The sequence below is a fragment of the Uloborus diversus genome, chromosome 7, assembly GCF_026930045.1.
Source record: "Uloborus diversus isolate 005 chromosome 7, Udiv.v.3.1, whole genome shotgun sequence".
Classification (NCBI taxonomy): domain Eukaryota; kingdom Metazoa; phylum Arthropoda; class Arachnida; order Araneae; family Uloboridae; genus Uloborus; species Uloborus diversus.
Window position 1 is genome coordinate 63,397,183 of NC_072737.1, and position 26,384 is coordinate 63,423,566.

Genomic DNA, 26,384 nt, shown 5'->3' on the forward strand with positions numbered 1-26,384 from the left:
GGTGAAGCTAGAAATTGAATATGCAACTCCTGAAAAGAAATGTAAAAGTTGTATTTATCAAATTTAATATCTATATATTTAAAACGCTCATACACGGAGAAAAACACGCCTTTATTATTCTCTTCCCATTTACAGCGATTTATCTTACATTCAATCATATATTTATACAGCAAAGAGAGGATATCAAGGTAAGCCATTAATTTAAAAATGTCGTCATTTAAAACCTTTTATGGATAGCAAAAAAAGCTGGATGAATTTCTCCTCCCCCAAGTGGCAACACGCTTTGTTATCAAAGGAAAACCGATACACTTATGTTGTGTGTAACTACTTGGCAAATTTGTTGATGGATGCAAATATGCTATTATTTGGATGCAAATATTTATTTTTCACAAGTAAAGTTTTTACGATGTAGTAGTTTTCACAATATTTCTCGCAGTATGCGTGGATATGAAATAATGCAAATGAATCTTGTAATGAAAGTCATCAAAATTATCAAATGTAAATGATACAGACAGCTTTAGAAGCAGTAAAATGTTTTCGTATCCAATACTATTTTGGAAATTCATTTCAGGCGACTAAGATTCGTCCCGGGGAAGTTTAAGTTGTAAGAAATTCTGGCGAAGAAATGAGAATATTCTCAAGCGTCTTATACCTCAAGCGTCTATACATTATTGAGAATATTCTCAAATGTCTAACACTGCGTAAAATTTGTATTTTGTTTGACAAAATTAACTATTACTTGCTCCAGAAAGCTAATGATAGTACTGACAGAACAAAAATTGTTTCAGAGTCTGTGACAAAACTAAACTTTGTTACTTTAATGCTGAGTATGTGATACGAAGTTGTATCTTAGAGTAATCCAAATGCAGCTCTAAAATTAAGCAAGATAATGCACTGTGGGGACGGTGATAAATTTGTTTCAATACCTCAAGGTTTGAGCATCAATTACAGTGTTGGCCAAATTATTAGACTAAGACTGTTTTAAAAGCAAATTCTTTATTGATTACATAACTATAGACACATTAGCGAACAATGAAATAATTATCTAATATTTAGTATGCATTCCCTTGTTCTTGATGAGCATTTTAAGTCTTTTTGGCATACTTTTCACAAGGTTTACACCATTTCTTAACACTTTTTGAAAAATGAGGTAAAAAATTGTTTATACTCACTATTATATATACTCACATACACATACTCATTAATTACCTAAAACTAACTTTAAATATAGCGGAACACACTAATAAAAAGAACTAGTGAACTGTTTAAGCTGATTGAGGTTGTGTTCCTGGTAGGTAGATATACAAAGAACATAAACAAAGCAGACAGTGCTGCCACCTGCAAACATTAAATTATGCTAAAATAACGTAATAATCAGTGTACAGTATGTACTGTACTTTAACAGTAAAATAAATAGTATTTTAGTACAAATACTGTACAAAAAAAAAAAAAACTCTTTAGTCTAATAATTTGGCCAGCGCTAAGTTAAAGCACATGTCTTAGTTAAGTTAAAGCACATGTAAACGTAGTCGTACAGGACTAATCTTAGTTTCAAAAGTAAATTAATTGACTTAATTACACTAAATTACTAGGCAGAAAAAAAAACATCTGTCTGCATCCAGGTTTTAAATAATAAATTCTTGCTAATAATAGGGTAAAAAAAGAACAAAAACCCCCGAAGATATGCATGATTTTTTTTCAAACATTTCATGTTTTCAAGATACACAAAAGCCCCCCCCCCCCCAAAAAAAAAAAGAAGATGTACATTGTTCAGCGACCAAACATTGATTTCAGGGTCAAGTTAAAAGTTAAGTAAAAAGAAAAATTATTGGAAAAAGTTGATTTTTCAGAAAACAGCTGTTGCTTTTAGCCTATTGCTGCAGACGTTTAATCTCTCGCAAGAAGGATAATCTTTTTTGAGAAGGATCATGTCTTGTAAAAGTTCAGCAGCGTACAGGCATATCATTAACTCATCCATATAAACCTGATGTTTGCGTTCGATAGCAGAGATATCTTGGTAAAGCTTTTCCCCATGCTCATTGCTCACCGCGGCAGTTTTTTTGGCAGAATATCATAGAGGATGTGGTGAAATAGATTGCGACCGGTTTATGTAATATTATTGCATCACCGATATAACATCGGCGATACATTGATGAAATATTATTGCATCAATAACAAAAATTATTTTTTAAACATGCAAAAAATAATAAAACTTATTTTTTATTATGCAAAACACCAAAAGTTATTTTTAAAGACATCTTTTAATCGTACCTAGTAGAACGTAATATGTTCACTAAAAAGTTAAATTTTTAAACAAATTTTTCCCTAAATAGATAACCGCCAAAAACTTGATGTTGCGCTATCAGATATTTCACAAATGAAATTACAACTAAATGATAACGCAAAGCAAACTAAATCTGCGTTTATTTTATTTTTGAAAATTTTTTTCGCCAGCCTAAAATTAATCTTTTTACTTTAAACTTTGATCAATACCAATTGATTTGCTTGATTAAATAAAAAAATGTTTTGGTAGATAAATTTGTCTGAAGTAAAACAGCATTAATAATAATTATATACATTATTTACAAAATCCACAAGAAACATTATTTTCGATTATAAAAATACCAAAAGTTTCAAGTTTCAAAGTAATCAAACACACCATCTACTTTTGAAAATTATATTTATTATTTAAATATAAGTAATGTTTGCGGGCTTCGAGTCGCTAATTATAAAGCAACAACACTTACTTTCGCGTCTTAAATTCCCACTAACATCGAAAAATAACGTCATAAATATAACATATATAACTTAATAACATCATGGATTAAAAATACATTTACGAAAACCACGAGACAAAATCTATTCAATCCTGAAGATAAAGGAAATGCGTTTATTTTTGTTATATAATCCTATTTTGTGTCTTAGTGAGAAAATAATTCAGTAGGTAATAACTCGGGGAAACTCCCTTTGGCTTCCTTCAGAGATTGCAAGGGGAATTGAATATACTGTTATTTCTTTCCCAGCGTTGTTGAATTTTTGTTCTTTTTCACGTACACCAAACTTTTGATAAAGTAAAATGAAACTCGTATTGAATAAATTTTTATGCTTTCTTACACAATATCAACTATCCACTGAAACAAAATTCAAGTTTTTATTTAGTACAACAACAACAAAAAGTCAATACAGTTGAACTCGCTTATAGTGATCCCTGTTTCGACGATAACTCGGATTTAGCGAGAAAATCACAATGATTTACAATGGTTAGTCTGTGGGAACAAAACTCGCTTTTAACGGCAAAATCCCACTTAAACCGAGCAATATTTTTGTAATGAAAAAAATTACGTTTTATTTTCTCCTCAGAAAAGATTATAATATTTTTGGATAGTTCCATTAACATTTTGAACTCAACCGAAAGTTAAGAGATAATACCTAAATAAGTGTTGACCAGGCCTTTTTTGGAAATTCGTGGAGTAGAGAAGAATTTAAAAATTATACATTTGTGGAAGAAAATGTTATAATGCTATAATCTTCGAGAAATATTCGTCCGAGGATATTGTTGCAGAAAGCCAAGCTAATGCAGATGGGGAAATAATGAATGGGACCATGATAACGAAAATGTGGAGAATTCGAAGCTTAACAGTCCTCGACATATTCCATGACTTCTAAGATGCAGAAAACTTCAAATTATTTTGGTGCCACGGATGCAAACGATGATGTTTTTCGAGCCAAAAGTTCCTCGAAAACAATGACAAGAAAGAGACAAAGGAGTTCAAAGCTAGCAACCAACTTCTTTGAAACTGTACAGAAATATTTAAAAAGCCAAAAATAGAAACATACATACATTTTTTTTTTTGAGATTTTTCCCGAACCCTTTTTTTACGACACTCGGATATGTTAGCCAATATCGCGATCACTTCGCTCTCGTTATAACGTTCGACTGCAGTGACAATTAATAACAAAAACATGCCCAGCTTTGAAAATCCTATAAAACTCACATATCTTAACTTTTCATTCTTATACTAACATTCAAATGCTTACTTAAAACTATTTTCACTAATCTTCGAATTAATTACATTCCTTTACAGTGTTTAGTTCGCTCATTAGTCGTAAAATTTCATGAAAATTCTCAAAAATCAACTATTTAAGATTTTTGCACACATCAGTTTTTTCTTTATATGTCCAGTAATTTTTTTGAATGAATATACACTATTCAGATCTTCATTGGAAATGCAATTATGTTTCATTACATTAGCGACACAGAACCCATTGTAAGTAGGTGGCTGCACTTTGCGCTTCATCCTGCCATTTCCATCCACCGGAGCAAGAAGGATCACTGAGAAGATAAAATGAAGGGAGTGAAGATTTTAATTCGGGAGGGAAGAAACCCCAAGTCTCGTGCTCGATTTTAATGCAAAGCATTGGAAGAAATCAGGTTTCTTTCGCTAGCCTAATGCAAAACTTGTCAACCAATCGTCGTTGCTGAGTCACGTGACTCGGGGAGATGGGCCTCAGCTTTTGCTAAGCCAATGATTTGGAAGGCTATCCCCATTTACTAATTCCTACTCCCAGAGAAGGATAATAATTTACTGGACATATGTGGGTCATTCTCCAGAAAATGTAACTTTTGAACGAAAATATTTTTCAATTTCGAAACCATTTATTTATTTTTTTTTTTTTCATTCTTACATGAAAGTGTTACCTAACCATAAACAATGGCCCAGGTGAATTCCAATTATTTAATTCATAAATAAAAAAAAAATAAAAAAAGCCTTGTTCACAGATATAAAAAATATATATACAAACTTTTAGTGTTTGAAAATCGAGGCCAATTTAATATCAAAGTAGAAATTTCGTTAATTGTGCAAACAATGAGCTTTTTTAATGCTTAGTGTCAATCTAATATTAAGCTATCTTAAATAAAATACGGCTAAACTTTTAGTTATCCTTTTAGTTCAAATGCGTGTTAAAAAAAAATAATATTAATATATTTCCAAATTAGTAAATTTGAGAATATACTGGCAATTTATACTTTTGAAAGAATGCGTAACATTGATGTATTTCTCCTCCATCATTTATTTTCGCCTCAGAAATAAAAACATTGATAAGGTCTGTCACGGAGGTGAGAAATTTTCCATTCATATAGATCTAATAGATACATTATTCAGGTAAATATTTTTTTTTCTTCTTTGCTTCAATCTGCGCGAGTTTTAAGCATATGAAAACATGTTCACTTCTTTTTCTACATTAATTTACATCACTGAAATTCAAGTGCTCGGAGGTGAGAATTCACAATAACCACACTTTGTTTTTAAAACAAAGTCTATCTTTTTCTTTTTCGTCAAAAACTCATAACTTGTATTATGAAAAATAAAATGAGGTTTCATTTCTGCCACTTGTTAATGAGAAATGGTATTTTGTGTTTTGGTAACGGAGGGGAGAATCAATTATGTGACATAATTCCTTATTCTAATAAAACGAACTAAGCACAATATTAAAAAAATAAATATACATAAACAATTAGTATTTCAGACACTTGTGAATGAAATAATAATAAATAAATATATATATTTAATTAAACAAGTTATTAAGCAACACAAACAGTCAAACCAGGTGTGTGACATGCCACGGAGGTGAGAGTTCACATGTTGTGAACCAAAAATATATAAAAATAAAAATTATTAATAAAAAAATGTTGGCGTGTTTAAATAAATATATTATTGATGAAATTAAAAAGCATTGTTAGATGAATCGTTCCTTAAAGTTTTTACTGTAAAAGGCGTGTGACAGAAAAGTTACACTTTTTGAAGAATGACCCACATAGTTCTAAAATAACTTACAACATTTACAATGTCTATATATATAATCTTAATCAAGTTTCTACGTTTGGATCAAGGTGTGAAGTTGGACTTACTTTATACTATATTTCGGGCACACTATATTTCGGATATATGGACTATATTATAACTATATTTCGTTTTTTCTTTCACCTTTTTTTTTTCGCCTCCAATTTTTAATACCTTAACGTTGCATCTTATTTTGACCATTTTTGCAGTTGGAAATTTTGTTGGATTTACGGAATTTTATGATCAAAATATTTTTGTTCGAAAAATAAAATATATTTATATTTGCTCTTGCTTGGTGCTTGTTAACTGGAATGTACCACTATTATATTGAAAACTACAACCAATTATATAGCAAAATATACTGAATATAATGTATAATAAATAATCTAATTAAGAAAAATTAATTTATAACTGATAAATGAGTTTTGATTATGTGTTTAAAATATTTATATTTCGTGCATTTAACCTATTTTCGTTTTGCAAGATCGTGTGAAAATGAAAAATAAAAAGTCGATTTTTGATTCATTTTGTTGGTTTAAGACAATTTAAAGAAATTTCTGTATTAAACCAAAAGTTCTAGGAGACGTAAATGTTATTTAGAGTTAATATTCGCACCTTCAAGCATTTTCAAAATGTATAGGGAGGGTGAACCAAAGCAGTTACGTTTTCGAAGAACACTCGAAAATTGTCGCTTTTGGATTTTTATCGCAACAATTTCTATTTTATTTCCTAGCAGTGTTCTTCAAAAGACAAAATTGATTTTCGTACATTTTAAATCCAATATTTATTTATTATCAAACTTTTCAATCATTAAAAAAAAAAAAAAAAAAAAAAAAAAAAAAAAAAAACACTATACCCTAGGAGGGAGCCCAAAGCGGGTAAGAGGTAAGAAATCAGAAAAACCATACTAATTTTTTAAAACAAAATATATCTTTTTGTTTTTCCACAAAAGTCTCACAACTTCAACTATGGCTGAAAATAAACAAGTGGGCTCACTTTGTATCATGGAAAATAAAATGTGATGTCATTACTGCCACGTGTTAATGAGGGATGGCATTTTGTGCTTAGGTGACGGAGGTGAGAATTTATTGTGTGTCGTGTTTTCTTGTCCTACTAAAACGAACTAAAACACAGTATTAAAAAATTACATTTACTTAAACAATTTGTGTTTGAGACACTTGTGAAAGGAATAACCAATTAATAAGTATATAATTTTAATTAAACAAGTTATTAAGCAGCACAAACAGGCACACAACGTGTGTCACGGAGGTGAGAATTCACATATTATGAAACAAAAATATACTAAAATAAAAATTATTATTAAAAAATTGTTTGCAGGTTTAAATGGATATATTTTTGATAAAATTAAAAATCATTGCTAAATTAATTGCTCCGTAAATTTTTTACTGTAATAGGCGTATGACAAAAAAGTTAGTTTTTGAAGAATGACCTAAAAGTATCATTTTTTTTTAAATTTTAAGCCTGTTTGTGCCATGTTGCTTCACTTCTGCTTCGCTGGGACTGATTAAAACTCGGGAGTGTTCATATAAACACAACATACGTATGCATCGCCGCTCACACACGATGGGGGAGGGGGGGGGCATCCAAAGACCTGCCCGCTTCGGGCGATCTACCCGCTTTGGGTCACCCTCCCCTATTTTGAATTTTGTAAAAATAGTTCAAAAAACGTCGGAATTTTATGCTTAAGGGGTTTTTCGTGGCTGTAAAGGAACACGAAGATTATATCCTAAGAGGCTAACATTTTAAGGGTAACCTATTAATGCTAAAATGAAAATTTTGTTAGATTCCAAGCGTTTAAAACTTAAAAACCCATTTTTTTTCTATCCCACCCTATTATTCATGCTAAAAGCGAACTTTGTATTGCACACTTTAATAATGTTTCCCCTTGGTTCTTTTCAACTTAAACTTAAACAGCACTTTAATATATTATCTTCGATGCATCAAATTGTTTAAGAAAATTGCCTTTAAACCAAAACTGATTAAAAACTGTATCGTAAAAGAAGATAAAAGACGTGATTTAATAGGAGTTCAGAGAAAAGAAAACTACTTTATAATCTTCTTTTAAAATATTGCGGAAAACGTATCGGAGTTGATTTTTCTACTTTGTATATGTAAGTTATTTTTCTTAAGAATAAAAGAATTTTCAGAACATGTTAAAAAAAAAAGCCTGGTTCTCTTAACGGCCGACATCTTCATTTTCTTTTTAATAAAAACGCACTGTTTAGGAACAATGTTTAAATCCATTTTTGATTTAAGTACAGTCGAACATCCATATATTGAACTTCCACATATCGAAATTTTCTATGTATTGAAATCCCAGCAAATTTCCATGTCCATTACATAGAAAAGTTGTCTCTATGTATCGAAAGAATCTCTATATATCGAAAAAAAATTCGAGTCATTATGTTCATATGTTCATGTACGCACATATGTTCTCTAAAGGTACTAAAACTTGCTACGAAAAACAAGGAATTTGGGGTTGAGGGGTGCATAGATAGATGTTCCGTTCTGCAGTTCTTAAATTTCCTCAAGTTTATTAAAAATCTTAGCTGTAACCAGTAATACAGTAAAATCAGTTTCGAGTTATCTCTATTGTCTGCTGATTATCATTCCTAGTCTTTTTAGTTTCAGTGAAAATCATTCAAGTTAAGTAGATTGATTTTTTTATATTTCTCTCGATTACATTGTCAAAATGAAAATCTCCTAATGTTGCGGATCAAGTTGAATTGCCGAAGAATGAAGATGTATGAAGGAGCAAAAATGTCATTTCTAGCAAATTTAGTATTTTTTTAAAATGAGAAATCGAAAGCCGCAATAAAAGCACTTAAATTTACAGAAAAGTTTCACTCAAAAACATAAAATTACATGACAGTTGGTTTTTTAGAAACTATACAGTGCTTAGTAAATGTTCAACATTTAATTTTTAAATGATTAAATTTCATTTAATCCAATACTAGTATAAATTAGAAAGTCGGTTTTACACGAAATCTAGCTTTAATTTAATATTTTAGGAGATTTTTTTTGATAAACCAAGATTGTTTCTATGTATCGAATTTTTTACAGAAATTTGCTACTTCGATATATAGAGGTCCGACTATTAATATAGGATGCAGTTCATTTATTATGAAATTTTTATAATAAAATTAAAAAACTGAATAATTTTTTGAAATGTATTCGTCGAGTAACTTATTACTAAATTACTATTATTATTACCATATTATTATTAGTATTACTATATCATTATTTATCATAATTATTATTAGTTTTACTATATTATTATTATTATTATTTTATTATTCTTATTATCACTACATTGTTATTTTTATTATATTATTACAATTATTACTTCTTTTAATTTGTATACTATTACCACTATAATATTATTATTATTTTCAACCTATAATTTGTTTTTCGCACAGAAGGTGACAAACGCATTTGACAATGCTACTGCAGTTAAACACAATATAAATACATATTGCAGAAGAATAAACCCAGAGTAAAACTCAGATTAGCCGAAAAACCCTGAAAAGTGCACGCATAATTAGAAGCCAATTTATGCATAGTCAAAACTGTAATAAGGCTCCCGTAGTTCCCCTTCATTTCCTGCCATTATTAATATTCAGGAAAAAAATTCTCAGCATTTTTTCTGGAATAGAAACATTCCAAATAGCTACTTTAGAAGAATACTCAACAGAAGTTTATCTATGTTGCAATAATAAACGCGTTAATTTATATTTTTTGGAATGTCCAATTAAAATGAATAACAACAAAATATGGAAAACAAAATTGAAGTTTACTTTTTTGCCAGAACTTGAAATGTAGAAAAATCCTGAAATTTTGGGTTTCGAAAAGTTGAAAAAAACAATAATTCCGATGCAATCCATGTAGAAATTTCATACCTGCGATAAAATAAAACGATTGTACAATTTAAAAGTTACGTTACTAAATCTGATGTACGAGCACGGAATTTTTGAACGCTTACCCGTACAATATCTCAAAACGACAGTTTTTGACAAAAGAATCTATGATATTTTTGTAGTTTGTCTATCCGATGATAACAATATATCACCTTTGAGCATATTTTATTGCTTTTGTAAAGTTATTCTTCAAGAGAAGCAATTTTTAAGACACTAAAAACACTTCGTAAGTGTCTTGAGAGAGTTACGAAAAACCAGCTCTGTGAACTACTCGTTGATACATTTATCAAAGTATAATTTCGGTTAACACATTTTTGGCACATGAAGCACGTTAATTTTAATAAATATTTTAAAATGAAATAACACATTTTAAGTGAAAACGGAAAATAAAAACTATCTTTGAACTTATTCCTAGATTAATAATTAATCTAAATATATATTACTCGTCTAATTCACAATCGGATTTAGTTCTTTGGTCCCCATAGCTGGACCTGAAACTGTTAATGTCTCCTATCCTTTGAACTACATCTAATATGATCGGAGAATATTTCACTTTTGTACGATGATTAAAGGAAATAAACATTATAAACATTATTTAATAAAAAGAAAAATATGCTATTACAGAAAATAATAAATACGATGGAATAGATAGAAAATATGTAAAAATAGAGAAAATAATAAATTTTCAGAAAATAAAAAGAAATACAACCAATTTTGTTTTAAAGGATACAAAAACATACAAACAAAGTAAAGTTTTACTGCCTTTAAATATTTGCCGTCCTGGGCTACAGCACCAGTTCAGAAATTTTGCTCTAAACAGCACATTGCGATTCTGAAGAGAAACACTAAAAACATATACAATGATAAGAACTCCATCTTATGTGTAATAATGCAGTCCATTCCCAAGTCATAAACAGGAACAGCAGAGATTCAATCTGGAAGAAGCCTTCTATGTTTGGATCTCTGCGCCACGGAAATTGAATGTAATCTCCTATTTGCCCTACCTTTATTGAATTCTTTTCGTCTTAGCTACTTCCTATTTGCGAGGTAATATTTGTATTGTCTCGTTATAGAGTAGATGAAACATAAAATAATGAATGCTTTTCTGTACGAATAGTTCTTTTTTTCTCAAAACGTATAAATGAGGAAAGTATTTTGTATCAAAACCAGCCTAGTCTATCTTTTCAATTTTTCAAGATAGAATCAACTTTCGCTTAAACAACCTTTCGTGTACGACTACATTTTTGTTTCCTTTTTTTATTTGCAGTGCTGTCGTAACTATTTGCAGAAAAAAGAGAGAGAGAGAGAGATGGTTTTGACATAAAATTGATATTTTTTTCTTCATTTTCCTTTCGAATTCCAAATGAATTCAAGCTAATGACATAAATTCGCCATTTAAAATTTAAAATGTAAACTGATTAGGAAGTTTATTTTAATAATTGTGTTCATGTTACGAGTGCGTGCTTATAGTGGCCTTTCTGGTCACGGGTTTTGAAATAAAACCGGTTTCTGGCTGCAGTTTTTGACCTGATTAATAGAGATTATTTCCAAATCACTTTGCAGCGTGATAGTATTGACCAATGATCATTAAATTACTAGAAAAACTGTAGGGGAAATTTATAAATGAGCTGATTTTTATTAACAAACGCTGAGAACTTACATCATTTATAAAGCTTTTGTTAGAAATAACTACTTAGGAAAAATCATTTCGTTTGATTTTAATTTTATTGAGGTTTCTTTACATCACTCCACGAATGTTAGCACTTAAAGAAAACACATCAGATTCAGGGGCGGATACCGTTTTATGGAAGGGAAGAGGGCGATGGAAAGTATTGGGTTTTGGGTACAAAACATTTTTGAAACTGCTTGGGTGTCAACAAAAGCACCAAATCAACCATGAATAAGGCTTGAAGTCAGGTTTATATTTTATATAATAATTTCAGACGCAATGAAATTAAATATTATTTCAAATATTTAATCAAACAAATAACTACGAATTTATTGCGGCAAACAAGAAATTTTTTCTCGTAAAGTATTTTGACACAAGGTGTAATAATGTATTTGGCATGACATTCATTTTGGCATTAAATTTGGATCTCATACCATATATGGATGGATAGTATTATTCATGTTTCAGGGGAGAGGGTCTTGACCCTCATGGCTCTCTACTTGTATCCGCTATTGTTTAGATTCAGGTTTTAAAAAATATCTGGCCCCTGATTGGAAGTTACAAGATACCAATCATTTAAAATGCAAAATATATCCGCATTTCATGTATTTTTAACATTTTTTTTGTGCGTTTACCTGGATTAAAAGTAAAATAAAAAATCAATCAAGTGACAAGACAGTAAAACTAATATTACAATATGAAATGAATGAACAGCCCTGCCCCAGTTACGACAGCAGAATGACCAAGAAGAAATACGAGAAATCCGTGTTGCAGATGAAGATGAATCAGACAAATCAGAATCTGAGTCCCTTCAGTCCTCTGAGAATAAAACGCAGTAACTCTGACAGGTAAAATAAATGAAAAGCTGCGGAGTAACCTTAATGTCTATTTACATATTCTTTTTGAAATAAATCCATTGTGGCTACTATATTTTTACCATTTGTCTATTTGAAATGTTTTTTAAAACAAAAATGGTATTTGACGCTGTAGAAAGTGTTACTCAAATGATTTTTTTTTCTCAAAACTAAAACACTTGAAGCAGAAGCAACGACTACTTTCAACAAACAAGTGTTTGTTGACAACAACACTTGCTGACAACAATATGGAATCAGGATATCTTCAAAAAATAAGTAAATATTGAAGGATTTTTGAATTTTGTGCATTTTACATGGTCATTTGTCCTGATTAACCAATGCTAAGACATTTCCCAAAACCAGTATGCAATATGGGACTCAAACCTTTTTTTTTTTTTTAATTTTCACGGAAAATAGGGGGGGATAGTTCCAAATACAACAGAAGTAAGAAAGTATGATCATAATGTGCAAATGAAATTTAGTTTAAATATAAAGTATTAAAATTAGGATACACTTCCAAACTTATTCGACTTTATGTACCAACAGAATGATGAATGACGTATCAAGAAAGAAGTAACGTGATTACGGAAGTGATGTATGACTGCTTGCGGTCCAAAGAAGTAGTGGTTTTCCTTGTTATGTGGAAGATATTCATAATAAGTCATACAATCAGCAAATATAAATTAAACTCAAATTCTAAAAATACAGAGAATATAATTTTCAGTTAAACATACCATTTTCAAAGTAATAATAAGAAAAATACACGTGGGCGTATTCTAAGATGATTACATATTGATGAAGTTTTGATCATATTTTAAATAAGTCACAACAAAGCAAAGTTATTCACATTGATTGAAAAATTTGGTAGCTATTTATAAACAGATAAAAAACGTTACCTATATATTTTTGCTGTCTAATGCCAGACCGATTGCCGACGGGTTCCAAATTTTTGACTATCGATAACCACTTCTTTATATTCTTTCTTGATTGTGACTCAGAAAAAAACATATGTCAACACTAGCACCGACATAAATCCTTCGTCCAGTACTCAAAATACATTTAGTTGTTCCCAAAATTTAAAACTGCTAATTGAATTCAAAATTCCTCCTTTTACAGATACGTTACTTGACAAATGACACCCATTTCTACAATTATGTTTGAGGAAAAAAACACTATAACCACCCTTTTTTGGTACATAATTTGCATTGATTGTCATCTAACATGATACGAATACCTTAAAATTAAAGACAAAAATTGCCTTAAATCACTTTGGCGTCCTTCGTTGAAATTTGTGAGTCACAAGATATAAAACCTTGGAATAAATGAATTTTTTATGCAAGGTCATCTCCGACACAGTATGCTAATTATTTTTTTTCCTTCCTGAGGAAACATTCACGTAATTCGTACTGCCATTGGATGGAAACAACTATTTTTTTTTTCAACCTAAATTATTTTCTCGTATCTGAATGGTTGAAGAAAATAATGTATTTTATTCACATATTCTCGTACAGAGGTTCTATCAGAGAAATTAAAATTTTTAAGTGAAGGATAAACACATATATACATCACGGCAGCAATCAGACTTTTGTTTCGGGTAGGATTTTAACAAATCTACTTCTCGTGAAATTCATATAATCAGATAAATCTGATTTCAGTAGTATATTCTATTGATTTACTGAACAATAGATCACTGAACAAGCTTCTAGTAACTTGAGGTTGCGACAGATTAATGAAAAGCGTGGTTGATGTTTCCGAGCATGAACATGAATAAATATTAATGATGGCATATCTAGTTAAAAAAGAAAAAAATCTGCTGTGTACACAAGTTTAATTTTAACCTTATTAAATAACTGATAAGAAATTAAATAACTCAAAAAAAAAAAAAAAAAAATCGATAAGGCACTCATATACACGCATTCGATGTGATACTTCTTTTAAAGTTCACATTTTTTGACACTTTTGGAGGTATTTTGAACATGGATTTTGGCGCTTTTAAATGAAAAGAATTGTTTAAACATGAAAGTTTTTTGTACCTTCATGTTTTCAAAATCTGAAGGAAAACATTGTGCATTGTTTTATAAGAAAGGATATTTGCAGTAATTACGGTAGAAAATAAATAATGAAGGTGCAACACTGAGTTTGTACAACCTCTCAATAATCTTCATTTACTTTTTCAAATTAAATTGAATCGAACAAATAAATGCGAATTAGTAATAAGAATTGTAGCATAAAAAGAGGTATAATAAAAAACATTTTTTGAGTTGTTCTGAAAGATTTTGGAGGGTATTTAAACCCTAAAACCCCACCCCTTAAATACGGCCCTAATATATTTGCATATATAATGACCTGGACATTTATTTTTGATTCTAAAGTTCTTTGTTTGTACTTTGAAAATCTTTTAATTCTATCAAATTGCTACTTTGATTAATGGTTCGTTTCACCTTTTAATTGAAGACTTTCCACTGAAAATAGATTTCATCTAGTTCACTTTATTTAGACAATTTGCAAATGTTCTAAAATTTATAAAACAGTTCAACCCGTTGAGGATCATAAAGTAGAGTATCGAAGTATATAGGGTTCAGGAAAAAGGTTAACTTTAGAAAAATAACCTTTTTTATTGCTAATACTTAAATTATGATGCAGGTATTAAATGAGAAAATTATAACGTATGTTCTCCAATTATTATATATGTTCTTCAATTATAGAAGAAACTTGAACGGGGTTAAACATTATAAACATATAATTAACTGGCTAAAAATAAGAGCATTACTACATTTAACATTTCACGTAATTTGCTTCCATACAAGCAGAGTCGTGAACAGAGCTTCAGAAATGGGGGTGTTATGGAGGGATTTTTTAAAAATTTTGCGAGTAAAAAAGCATTTTTAAAACGTATGACACATGAAACTAATGAAACTAATAAAGTAAATTTTTAGCTATTTTCTGATTACCGCCCTCCCCGACTATTACTCCTTTCATTACTCCTGTGTTGTCTGGTACTCTAAATATCTCATGTAACTCTCAATAAACCTTTAAAGCTTACCGTAATCAAAGTTCCCTTCTCTTGTGGGGTCTAGAGAATTTTTATGGTTATTTTTATTTTCACTTTAGAAATGAATTTCTCTTTTTCAAGAATTCTTCCATCGCTCACGAGTTTCATCCTTTACATCCATTCCTCCTTTGTTGATTCTAAACTTGTATTCAATTCTCAGGAAATTTTTTATCAACTTGATAACAAATATGTTTAACCCGTAACAGGGGAGGTGAAAAAGTATGACATAAAAGGGGACGTGAAGTCTTAGAGACCACTCTACTTTCAATTTTTTTAAAAACCGTGTAATTAAGATACATTCCTGTAATTTCCCTTAACTGTTCTTTGAACTTTTATAAGCACGAAAAGAAAACGTATTTTGAATTTTGAATTTAAATACGCCTTTTCCAAAGAAATTTAACTAGAGCCTTAAAGTTTTTCGACAGAAATCATCTGCTGCAGTAAATAATTCCCTACATGTAATACAAATGAATTTATTACAAATTATTATTTCATTTTAGTTGTGTAACAAATACAGAAAATTTTAGTACCAAAAATTGATTATATCACGTTGCGGGAAATTTTGAACAGGCCTTTAACTAAGGGTATTTCGCGTCGTATTTTGAGGAACAATAAAGCCTTCAATGTACCTAGAACATCATTGCGTACCCGTTGTGAACATTTCAAACAACTTTCAACCTCATCTAGAATATTTTTCATCTCTCTAAAGATACTCATAAGCAAGGGAGGTGTTCAAGGTCACAAAACAAAAAGCTATTGGGAAAACCATTAAATCAGACTGAAAATGAAATAGGGGTAGTGAGTTGAGCTTTTAAGTGGTCTGTGAGACTGCACGCCCACTGTTACGGGTTGATTTAATGAAAAAATTAATTAAAGTATTTTCCCCTAAGCGATTAACCACCCATCGCATTTGCTCGTGTCTGATCGACGAAAATTGACGTGAATACATGATAGCCCGTGCTTGACGCGGCCATCTTGTATCTCGGGTTATTTTATTTCTTATGTCCGTCTGAGCTACGTTCTAGTAGAAATACATAGGCTAGCGCTACATTATTATTGAATCTATTTACCATAGATGGCGCAACTATGCAGTATTGTGCTTGTGTAAACCACGTTTTCTGTCTATACAGTGAAACCAGTGTATAACAATACTGTCTATAACAATAAACCTCTCTATAGCGATATATTTCGTGGTCCCAGTCAAAATGTCAGCATTAATAATCAAACTGTCTATAACAATAACCTGTCTATAACAATACCTTTTTTTAGGTCCCAACGGTATCACTGTAGACAGGTTTTACTGTATCAGTTAGTTCTTTCATGTGGAATAAGTTTGCTGCAAACTGAGATTTTAGCCATTCTGAAGCATGCAAGTATGACAGTTGATTTAATTTGATTTTAATATTTTGAAAATCAAAATGATTGTGAAACTATATCGTTTACATTTTGTTTGTATAATGATTTTTCTACTCCTCTCCCCCTTCCCGCTCCCTAATTATTCTTTCCCACTACTGAAAGTGCAAAAACTGTATCTATAAACCCATGCAGTCATTTTCTGAAGAGAAATTATTTTCCCTAAACAGGTACCTATAACCACAAACATTCTTTTTTTGATTTAAAAAAAATAATAATATTTACACTGTATCTAAAATCTCATATGTTCTTTGTCTGAAAAAAAAATCCGAACACTGCACCTATTAACCCACACATGAATATTCTGATTTTTTTTTATTTATACCTATAAACCCATGCGTTCATTTTCTCACAAACAAATCGCTCATTTTTTGGCCAGTTTTTCCGAAAATAAACCTTGTTTTACATGGGGATGATTGCGTGAGGCTTGACAATGCATTTTTGCGGGGGAATGTGTTCAAAAATGGAAATTTCTTTAAAATATTGGCATTTTATTTTATATTAATCAATAGTACTCTTTCTTTACAGAAGTCCAGTTTAGACGTAAACGAGCCTACTTTCTCGTTAATATTTTCTAGCAATAGACCGGTATTTTCTAATTTTGTAAATATTGTAAACATGCCTTTTTAACATTTAAAACTGTTTTCTTATACAGACTTTATGTCAAATTCAGTTTCTAAATTGTTATACTTTATTTATCAGTAAATTTCGACTGTAATGAAATAATCTGTCAATCTGCACCGCATTAAATGTAGATAATTTTTCCAAGGTAAGGCGAGCTAAGGAATATAACTACATACAAGTATTTCTCCCAACATTCTATTTGAAATGTGAATAGGTGAATCATAATAAACAACCAAATGAAACAGCAGCAACTTTTTAACAATAAAAAAGCAGCTTTTCTGTTAAAAAATTTAGATAATCGGTAAGAAACAAGAACAAAAGAAAAACAAAAGTTTCAAAAAGAATATTTTTCATCAACTAACAATATCGTTTGCGTCTTTTTTTTTTGTTCTTTTAGACAGATCAACAAAGCACTTTGAATTTATTTCTTCTCCGTTGTAAAAAAAAAATGAAAAAAAAGAAAACCCTTTCCGAACCGCAAATGTTCTGTTTGGTTTCAGCCATTTGTGGTTTATTGACTCCGTTAATTCTTATATTTCTTATTCACTTAACCGTTAGTTCAGACTTCGTGAACTATTCCTTCTTTTTATGCACTGATGAAGAAGCTTGTTTTCAACAGCCTCGAAACAGCTGTTAGATTTTTAACTATAATTAATGCTTTTATTTATATTGTTATACACGTTAACTTATTTTAAACAGTTCAACCACTACTCTATAAAAAAAGTGCTTCGCCTTTTTTTTCAATTGCAGCGCTGTAGATGGAGGGAGAAAGAGGTAGAGATACCGTCTGTTGAAACATTTAGCTTATAATTGTAAAAATAACACACGTGTATTTTTACTTAGTTTGAAACCAACTTAAAAAAATAATAATAATAATGTCTACTTTTGTGTTCAAGGCAGCAATTCTATAAGTAATCTAAAGTAAAGTTTTTGACCTAACGGATACCCGTCAGCAATGATACCTACACAAAAAAAATTTGCTACTCCAAAACATTTTTGTTCAACTAAAGCCCTTGTTCAAAGCATTAAGACAGTTAATAATTCAAGCTTTTAAACGAAATATTAAATGGAAGTACAGTAAGGCGTCGATTATCTGAATCACGTTTGTTCTGAACAATTTTGATTCCATTAAGAGGCTAATCAATAAAGCTGGATTTTGTTTTGTTTTTGGCTATTTAATTCGCCAAAGCGGCTGATTCGATTAATCACTTATTCAAATAACCGGCGTCCACTGTATTTTTGAAAAATGCTAAGAGTTCCCTGAACGACATTAAGTACAACTATTTTTCCCCCAGACGGACGCACATGTCTCCTATCAAGCTTCAAACTAACTTCACGTAAGATCAAAACATCATTTTTTCAAGAATATTTTTTTTTCGAAAAACAGCCAAAATGTAAATTGTTCATTTGTTTATTTTTCATTAAAAGCGGTAATTCTGGAGCCCGAAGGCTGTACAGTATTTCTTATTGAAATCCTGTACAGTCATCGGGCTTCAGAATTAGCAGATCTTGTTATCAAGACTTTCGCACTCTGCGCGCCATTAGACATGACAACAATAACATCGGTAACCATCCCCCCCCCCCCAAAAAAAAAAGAAAACGTCAAAATGATGACTTATGACGTTTGATGAAGAATTTTGTTCTTTCGTTAGTTCTTTTTTCAACGTCCAATTGTTTCTCGACCAGTTCTGCTCACTTCTAGAGAAGGCGCGTTGATCTCACGTATAATACTTATCTCAATCTTAATTTAATGTATATTTTTTACGACAATTTACGTAGCTGCTGATTGGTTTTGTGTTCTATAATTCAAAAAAAAAAAAAAACTCCTTCTTTCCGCAACGTAAATTACACAGGAAGTGGCTAATTATCATAGTTGTTAAAAATCACGATGCAATCACAAAATTGATAACAAACTACATGAGTAACGACAAACGCAATTATTCATTTATATTATTATGTTCTCAAATAAATCAATATTCACTTAATTAACTATTGATCATTATTCTCCACAAAAGATTTTTTTTAGAACTATTACTTGTCACAGAATCAAAAGCTACAAAGAAGATTCGCACACTTGTGAAGGCTGTTTTCTACTTCAACAACGTGGTAATCTCATGCAGCGTTCTGCATAGAAATGGCCTAATTTAATCTGAAATATTGGGAATACATTATTCTTTTCGTTCATTATATTCAATTTAGCATGGAGATCAAGCGTTTTAATTTTACTTGCTCGGCATCTAGAAACGAACTGAAGAAATGCTCTTGGAGAAATAATAATTTGCCAAGTTTTTGAAATTTTTCGTGAATCTAGTCAAAACATCTGCTTGCCAAACGTTGCAAAAATCAATGCTGCCCAAAATATTTATTTGCTGTTTATTTTTACACAGAGCAAACCATTAAACAAGCCTAAAATTTACATTAAAATGACAAAAATAACCCCGCCTAATTATTAATATCGGCCATTAAAATAGTAAGCCATTCTCGAAATAAAAAAAAAAAAATGAAGAGAAACAAAGTAATAAACTAGCATAAAAAGTTCGTTAAAATGAAAAACTAAGGTTTCAAGAGCAGAAATGGCAACAGCAGTTTCAAAAATGAGGTTTTTATTTATTTTTTGTATTTATTTTTTTATTTATTTATTTTTTTTTTTTTGACAAATCGGCATGCTTCCGTTCTAATATACAGCCAAGTTTATTTTTTTCTTTTCTTTTCTTTTTTTTTGAATTTATTGTTCTGCGGCATTAAATACCCAAATAAAAACAGTTACTTTTTTGCATTCCAGTTCAGTTGAAATCTTTTCCAACATTTCAATAGATCTTGTGTCCCAACACTTTTCTGTAGAAAAACTTAGAATTACAGCGATTTGATATTTTCTTTATTTCGTATTCCATTTCTGATGACCTAGAGTAGGACTTTCGTGTATGACTCTACAAAACAAATGAAAAAAAAAAAACTGCCAGAGAAAAGCATATGCTTCTTTACCTTTCACCACACCAAACGTGCTCTAGATAGAAAATGTGTGTTAATTATTTTTATCCTTTCAGTGTATCTGGTCATTTTTATCTTTATTAACTTATTATTGATTCCGGATACATGAATTTGAAGCTTTCAAAGCAAATTACTCAGAGTATTTTTTTTTTTTTACTAAGAACAAACGCAAATGTTGAAAAAGTTTGGTAAGAAACAAAATCCACATTTCGAAAAAAAGAAAAAATCCTTACGCAATAAGACCTTTCCCCGTGATGGTTTAACCCATGTTTCTTATTGCCAAATGCTGTAAAATAAAGTCGCAAGAAACTTTATTAGGCCAAATTATGTCATTTCCACTAATTATGACGACTATTTTTCTTTTTAATTACGACCGCTGACAGCGATTAATGGCAAAACTTCCTGTAGATCATACCAGGATGTAAATGACAAGACGCAAAGGTTACGTGCTCATCCGGAAAAAAAGAAGCAAACAGCTGATGGAATCTCCGTAATCTGCAAATAAGGACCTTGTGAGACAAGTAACTAAAGTTTCCAAGGTTTTTCATTGAGTGATTTAAAAGCCGAGTGGAGGACATTAATGCTTTGAGGACATTTTATTGGAAGTATTCGGAATAATTTGCGTTCGTTCAAGTTAAAAGTTAACAAAGCTGTTTTTTTTTTTTAAAATCAAATCATGATTTGTTTACAGTTCAGTTTAAACTGGATTTAGTTAAGGGGATTTGGTACCCCAAAGCCTTGAAGGAAATATTTTTTTAGTTTTTATACATTCGAAAGATTCGAAGCAAGAGCTTTTAAGTGACATTGAATTCATGTTTCTATAGTCGAACCCGCTTAATGGAATAGCCATTTTGCCACCAAAAAATATTCCATTAATCGGGATCAAAATAACACATTACATTCGTTTGGTACATTGAAAATGCATTATATTAGGCGGGATATTCCTTTAACCGATATTCTATTAAGCGGACTCGACTGTACGTAAATTAAAAATAACTAAATTTAGATATCAACGCTTAAATAATGTATTGAAATGTACGTACAATTTCACTTTTGAGCGCAATTTTCTCAAAACGCTAAAAAAAAAAATATATATTAACAATGCGGTTTTTTTTAAAATTTGAAATCGAATTACGATTGATTTAGTGTTCAGTTTATTCAGGATATAGGAAAAGGGATTTGGTACACTAAAACCTTCAAAGAAATATTTTTTCAGGTTTTATACATACAAAATATTTAAATCAAAAGCTTTCAAGCACCATCAAATTCATGTTTTTATGTAAACTAAAATTAACTCCGTTTAAATATTAATGGTGCAATAATATTTGAAAATGTACGCACAATTTTATTTTTTAGCGCAATTTTCTCAAAACGTTCAAATTGAATGTTAAAAAAGAGGTTATTTTTCTCTTTAAACCAAAACATGTATGGTTTAGCGTTCTATTTGAACAGGAAATTGTCAAGGGGAGTTGGTTCCCTCAAAACCTTGATTTTTTTAAAAAAAGTTTTAAGGCATTCAAAGATTTAAATCAAGAGCTTTCAAGTGACATTGAATTTACGTTTCTATGTTAAAAAAAAGTAGGGGCAGGAATGTATTAAAATGTATGTACAATTCTACTTTCAAACTCTATTTTCTCAAAACATTCAAATTAAATGTTAATTAAACATGGTTTTTTTTCCTTAAAAATGAATCATGATTGGTTTATTATTCAATTTAAACTGGGCATAGTTACGGGAAGTTGGTACCCTAAAACCTAGAAAACAATATTTTTTCAGTTTTTACAGATTCAAAATATTTAAACTAAGAGCTTTCAAGTGACGTATAACTCACGTTTCTATGTAAATTCAAAGTACTTAAATTTAAATATTGATGGGGCAAAAATGTTTTTCAATGTACTTACAAGTTTACTTCTCCAACGTGATTTTCTCGAAATGTCATTTTTAAAATCTCGGATTCTATTTTCTGGGATACTACTTCAGATATTGCTTTGAATTTTTAGCCTCAATTTATTTATAGTATCATAATCAGTTTGAAGTGAAGTTTTTGCTTTAGCACTCGTATTTTTTCCGAAAGAGGAATTTTTATGGTCAAAAACAGTCGTATTTAAATTTTAAAAGTGCCTATTGGTAAAAATTTAATAAATTACAAAGTAAACACCGAAAATTGTAAGTTTCAATCATTTAAACTTTTTGAGGAATGGGAACATAAATTTTAGCCATTTTTTTGTTACACGTATCTAGGATACTGAGTCCCTTTAACGTTTTGTTTGTAAGGAAAATGAATGCATAATTTTTTCTTCCAAAACAAATTTTTCTCTTTTTCCAGTTAATCATGCATTCAAATATTATTTTAAAAATATTTTGAATGCATAATAATTAGAAGACATAATTTCGTATTTTTACAAGAAATTTTAAACATTTATTTGTAAATTCAAACGTAAGTTTTTTATAGCTTCGCCCCCCGACGCTGAAACGTATTATCATTTTTTTCTTTTTGCTTTTAAACGTTGAATGCAGGAAAAATAATAAGAAAAAAAAAATAACAGTAATACAAATGATAAAAATATTAATAAATAAATGACAGGATTAAACAAACAAATAATTGAAGTTATGAAGAAATAATGTACTTAAAAACGAATTGAATACATGAAGAAACTAATAAATATTTAAATAGTTAATTGTATAAAATAATAAAATTTTTGTTACCTCACGCAATGTTACAATAAATGACATAAAAATATATAATCCGCAATTTCCATTCCATTTTATTTATCTCTTTTGTTGTGTTCAAAGAAATTTGTTTCGTTCTATTGCAGAAATAATGGGTCTTATAACCCGCTAAATTTTTACAACATAAAGAAGCCAGATAAATTAAACTCTTTGGTTTATTGTTTCAAATCAGGAGCAAAATTTTCACTCACTATTTACTCCTGAAAAGGCTTGATCAAAACGAAGTCATTTTGTGAAACTAACTACTGTTGCGTTCTTTTTGTAATAATTGTCTTCGTAACACTTCTTGCACTTCATGTCAGAAAAAGCATTTTAGACGATACATGTAGTCAATTTTTTTTAAAAGATCGAACTTTGATAGTTCTGCATCAGGTTTTCTTGGGAGAGTTGGATATTTATGATTTTTCACTGATGTTTTTCAGTCTAGTATAACAAGGAAGTTACACACATTTATAGAAATTAAATGAGATTCATATATATCCAGGTAACCTTATGCTGCTTTAGCAAAATACATTAGCCCTGTTATGTTATTTTAAAAAGATGTTTAAGAGCAGAACAGTGCATGGCTAACCCACGTTGTAACTTATGTAAAAACTCTTGCTCTTAGAATTTTGCACTAACATCAATATCCTTATTACTAATGAATAGGTGCTGCTCTTTCATTTTTTTTTTGCTCATTCATTTTTTTTAACTGTAATGTGTTTTACTAATTTTTAACCATCCAAACTTTTACATATCTTTCATAGATGATATCGCTATTTTGTTTCCAACATTAAAAAATAAAATTATGTGCATTTATATCAATATGACAAACAAGAAGAGGAGCGGTATGACATTTAAAATGCCAGCCGCATAATCAGAAGATCGTACAAACAAAGCACGTGCAATGCATGACTCGATTTATGAATTTCAAATTTACTTTTGCACGTTTAATTCAGAACGTAGAACAGTGTGATGCAGAAAACGAGAGCAGGAAAACATGTAATACAGTCCAAAAAGAAAAAGAGGCCCTACCTGGTAGGCATCTTTAATGTTGACATTCTCCTTGGTCAGTGCCACATGACCAGCGATTCCAACACCAAACGGTATGGGCGGAATTCTAGACTCTCCATCTTCGTCCACAGCTGCATTCAGGGCCTCTTGAAGAACTGAGTCTGGTGTGACATCAAACAGTTTGGCCACTAAATACCGAGCTCCTCTAGGTCCCTTAGCCAGGAAAAGGCTACCCCTGTCGCTGTTTGTTAAAATGCTCACATTTACTAGTATCTTATGTGACAGCGTGTCGACATCTAGCTCATTCGCGATGTCTCGTATAAGTTCCATCAAAAGATCAGGTTCTTTGAGGCTCTTGAGATGTTGTTGCAGTTCTTTACGGCTTCTGAAACGAAAAAGGTACATGTAAACACACTTAAAAATAATTTTGGTAAGTTAATAAAATCAATTCAATTGATTTTTGTCTACTTTACTAACACAATAAGTGAAAAATCTCACACAAGGACAGTTTGGAAAACTAATAAGCTTTTTGGGGAACGAGAAAATAAAACATATTCTAAAAAAAAAAAAAAAAAACTTTTCGTTTTGAAAACAAAAGTTAGGACCAAAAATTATTGTAAATACATAAGACAAAAAATTATAATGAAAACTATTACTGCAGTAATTGACCGATTTCAATTATATAACGATAATAAAGAGTGAACAAACAGTAGGGTGTGTTAGCTGCGAGTATACAGATGATGCAAACAGTCACAGGTGCATTTCATTAATGGTTGTACCTAGTGGTAGACATATTTTCAACCTTACAATACGCAATTCATCTCTTAACTACTGTCAAGTGTAGTAGTGCCGGGGATGATGCGATTTGTGCGAAACGTTTTCATTTTTTGTCCTTGAAAAATCAGAAGGTGTGCCAGTCACAACTTGATTTACTGTAGTTATTCCTACGTCTAATGTACCAGAAAAATTTAAATTTATAATTTAAATTATTCTTTCACTCTCAGGCACTTTTTCTTTGATTTTTTTTTTCAGTTTCCGCGTTCGATTTAGTTTTGTGTTTCGTACTTAAGAAGCAAACCAAATTATCAAGTTTATTTGAATTCGAGATGTTATTTTTTAGAAATTACCACACTTTTTAGGTGGAAGAAGAAGCAGAAGAATAAATAAAAACTAAAATTTCATTATCTGACTGAAATATTACAATACAACCTCTTTTACCCGGACTAACTGTGTCTATCTGGATAAACGAAATTCCCGAATAATCCAAGAATTAAATAAAACACTTTCTTAAAAAATCAGACTTATATTTTACTGCAGCAAAAAACTGCTTTGCAACAAAACTACATGACACTGTCTCTCGCAAATACTTTATCATTTATAGTTCAGCTGCTATGGTATCAGACTGACGCTTCAAATACACCATATTTTTTGTTAAATTGGTATGTATTACATTTTATAGACGTTCTATGAAGGAGTACTTTTGATAACCAACCCCCCCCCCCCGAATATTTGGCGTATTTTTAGTTTCGTTCTTTCAATCATTATTTAAAATTATTATTCAATTTATTATAACTTTTTTTAACTCTACAAATTTGATCTGGTTAAACCGGACATCCGGATAAAACGGCAGGATAAACGAGGAGCTATTGCACGAATAAAACTAAAATATTTCTTCTAACGCATGTACAGGATTGAACAAATTTCTTTCTGTTCGTTACTGAAACATGAATTGTTTCATAGACACACAAGGATGTTGTGGAAACCACACGACTTCCTATACACATCTGTTTCTTTTAGTTACTAAAACATAAATTGTTTTGTAGACGCATAAGGAAGTAGTGTGGCTTCCACAACATAAATTTATACATAGAGGAACTTCTACGTTTATAACAACTTAGATGTAAGCCAGCAATTTTTTTAGTGCTAAGAAGTACTTTTTTATGTGGGTAACGGTGTGGCATAACTAACACTATCACGCAAACTCAAAAATAAATCCGAAACTTTCAGAAAATCTTTTCTTTGTGTGTAATCAGATGATGAAGTTGATTCTTTTTTGAGTCGTGGAGAGTCGCAATTGAGTCACTGAATGAAACTTGCTGCAAAATTACATCTGGGATAATTGGTAGGAAGTCCGTTAATAGAAATATATTTAAAATATTTTTTATCATGTTTTATCGTAACTGTAAAAAATATTATTAAGCCACCTGTGTACGTATTTCCACGTTTACCCAAAATTGTACACCAGTGCATGCGTAAGCTTATTCTCCAAGAAATACTATT

The 26,384-nt window shown here is 30.5% G+C and overlaps 1 protein-coding gene across 1 annotated transcript in view; it reads right to left on the reverse strand.

The window, feature by feature from the left end:
* LOC129226709 (cGMP-specific 3',5'-cyclic phosphodiesterase-like) overlaps positions 1–26,384 on the reverse strand; it is a 398,030-nt gene that overhangs the window by 183,225 nt on the left and 188,421 nt on the right. The window contains exon 3 of the mRNA XM_054861338.1: positions 24,126–24,489. Within this exon, the coding sequence (XP_054717313.1) occupies positions 24,126–24,489 (364 nt within the window). The remainder of the gene's footprint in view (positions 1–24,125; positions 24,490–26,384) is intronic.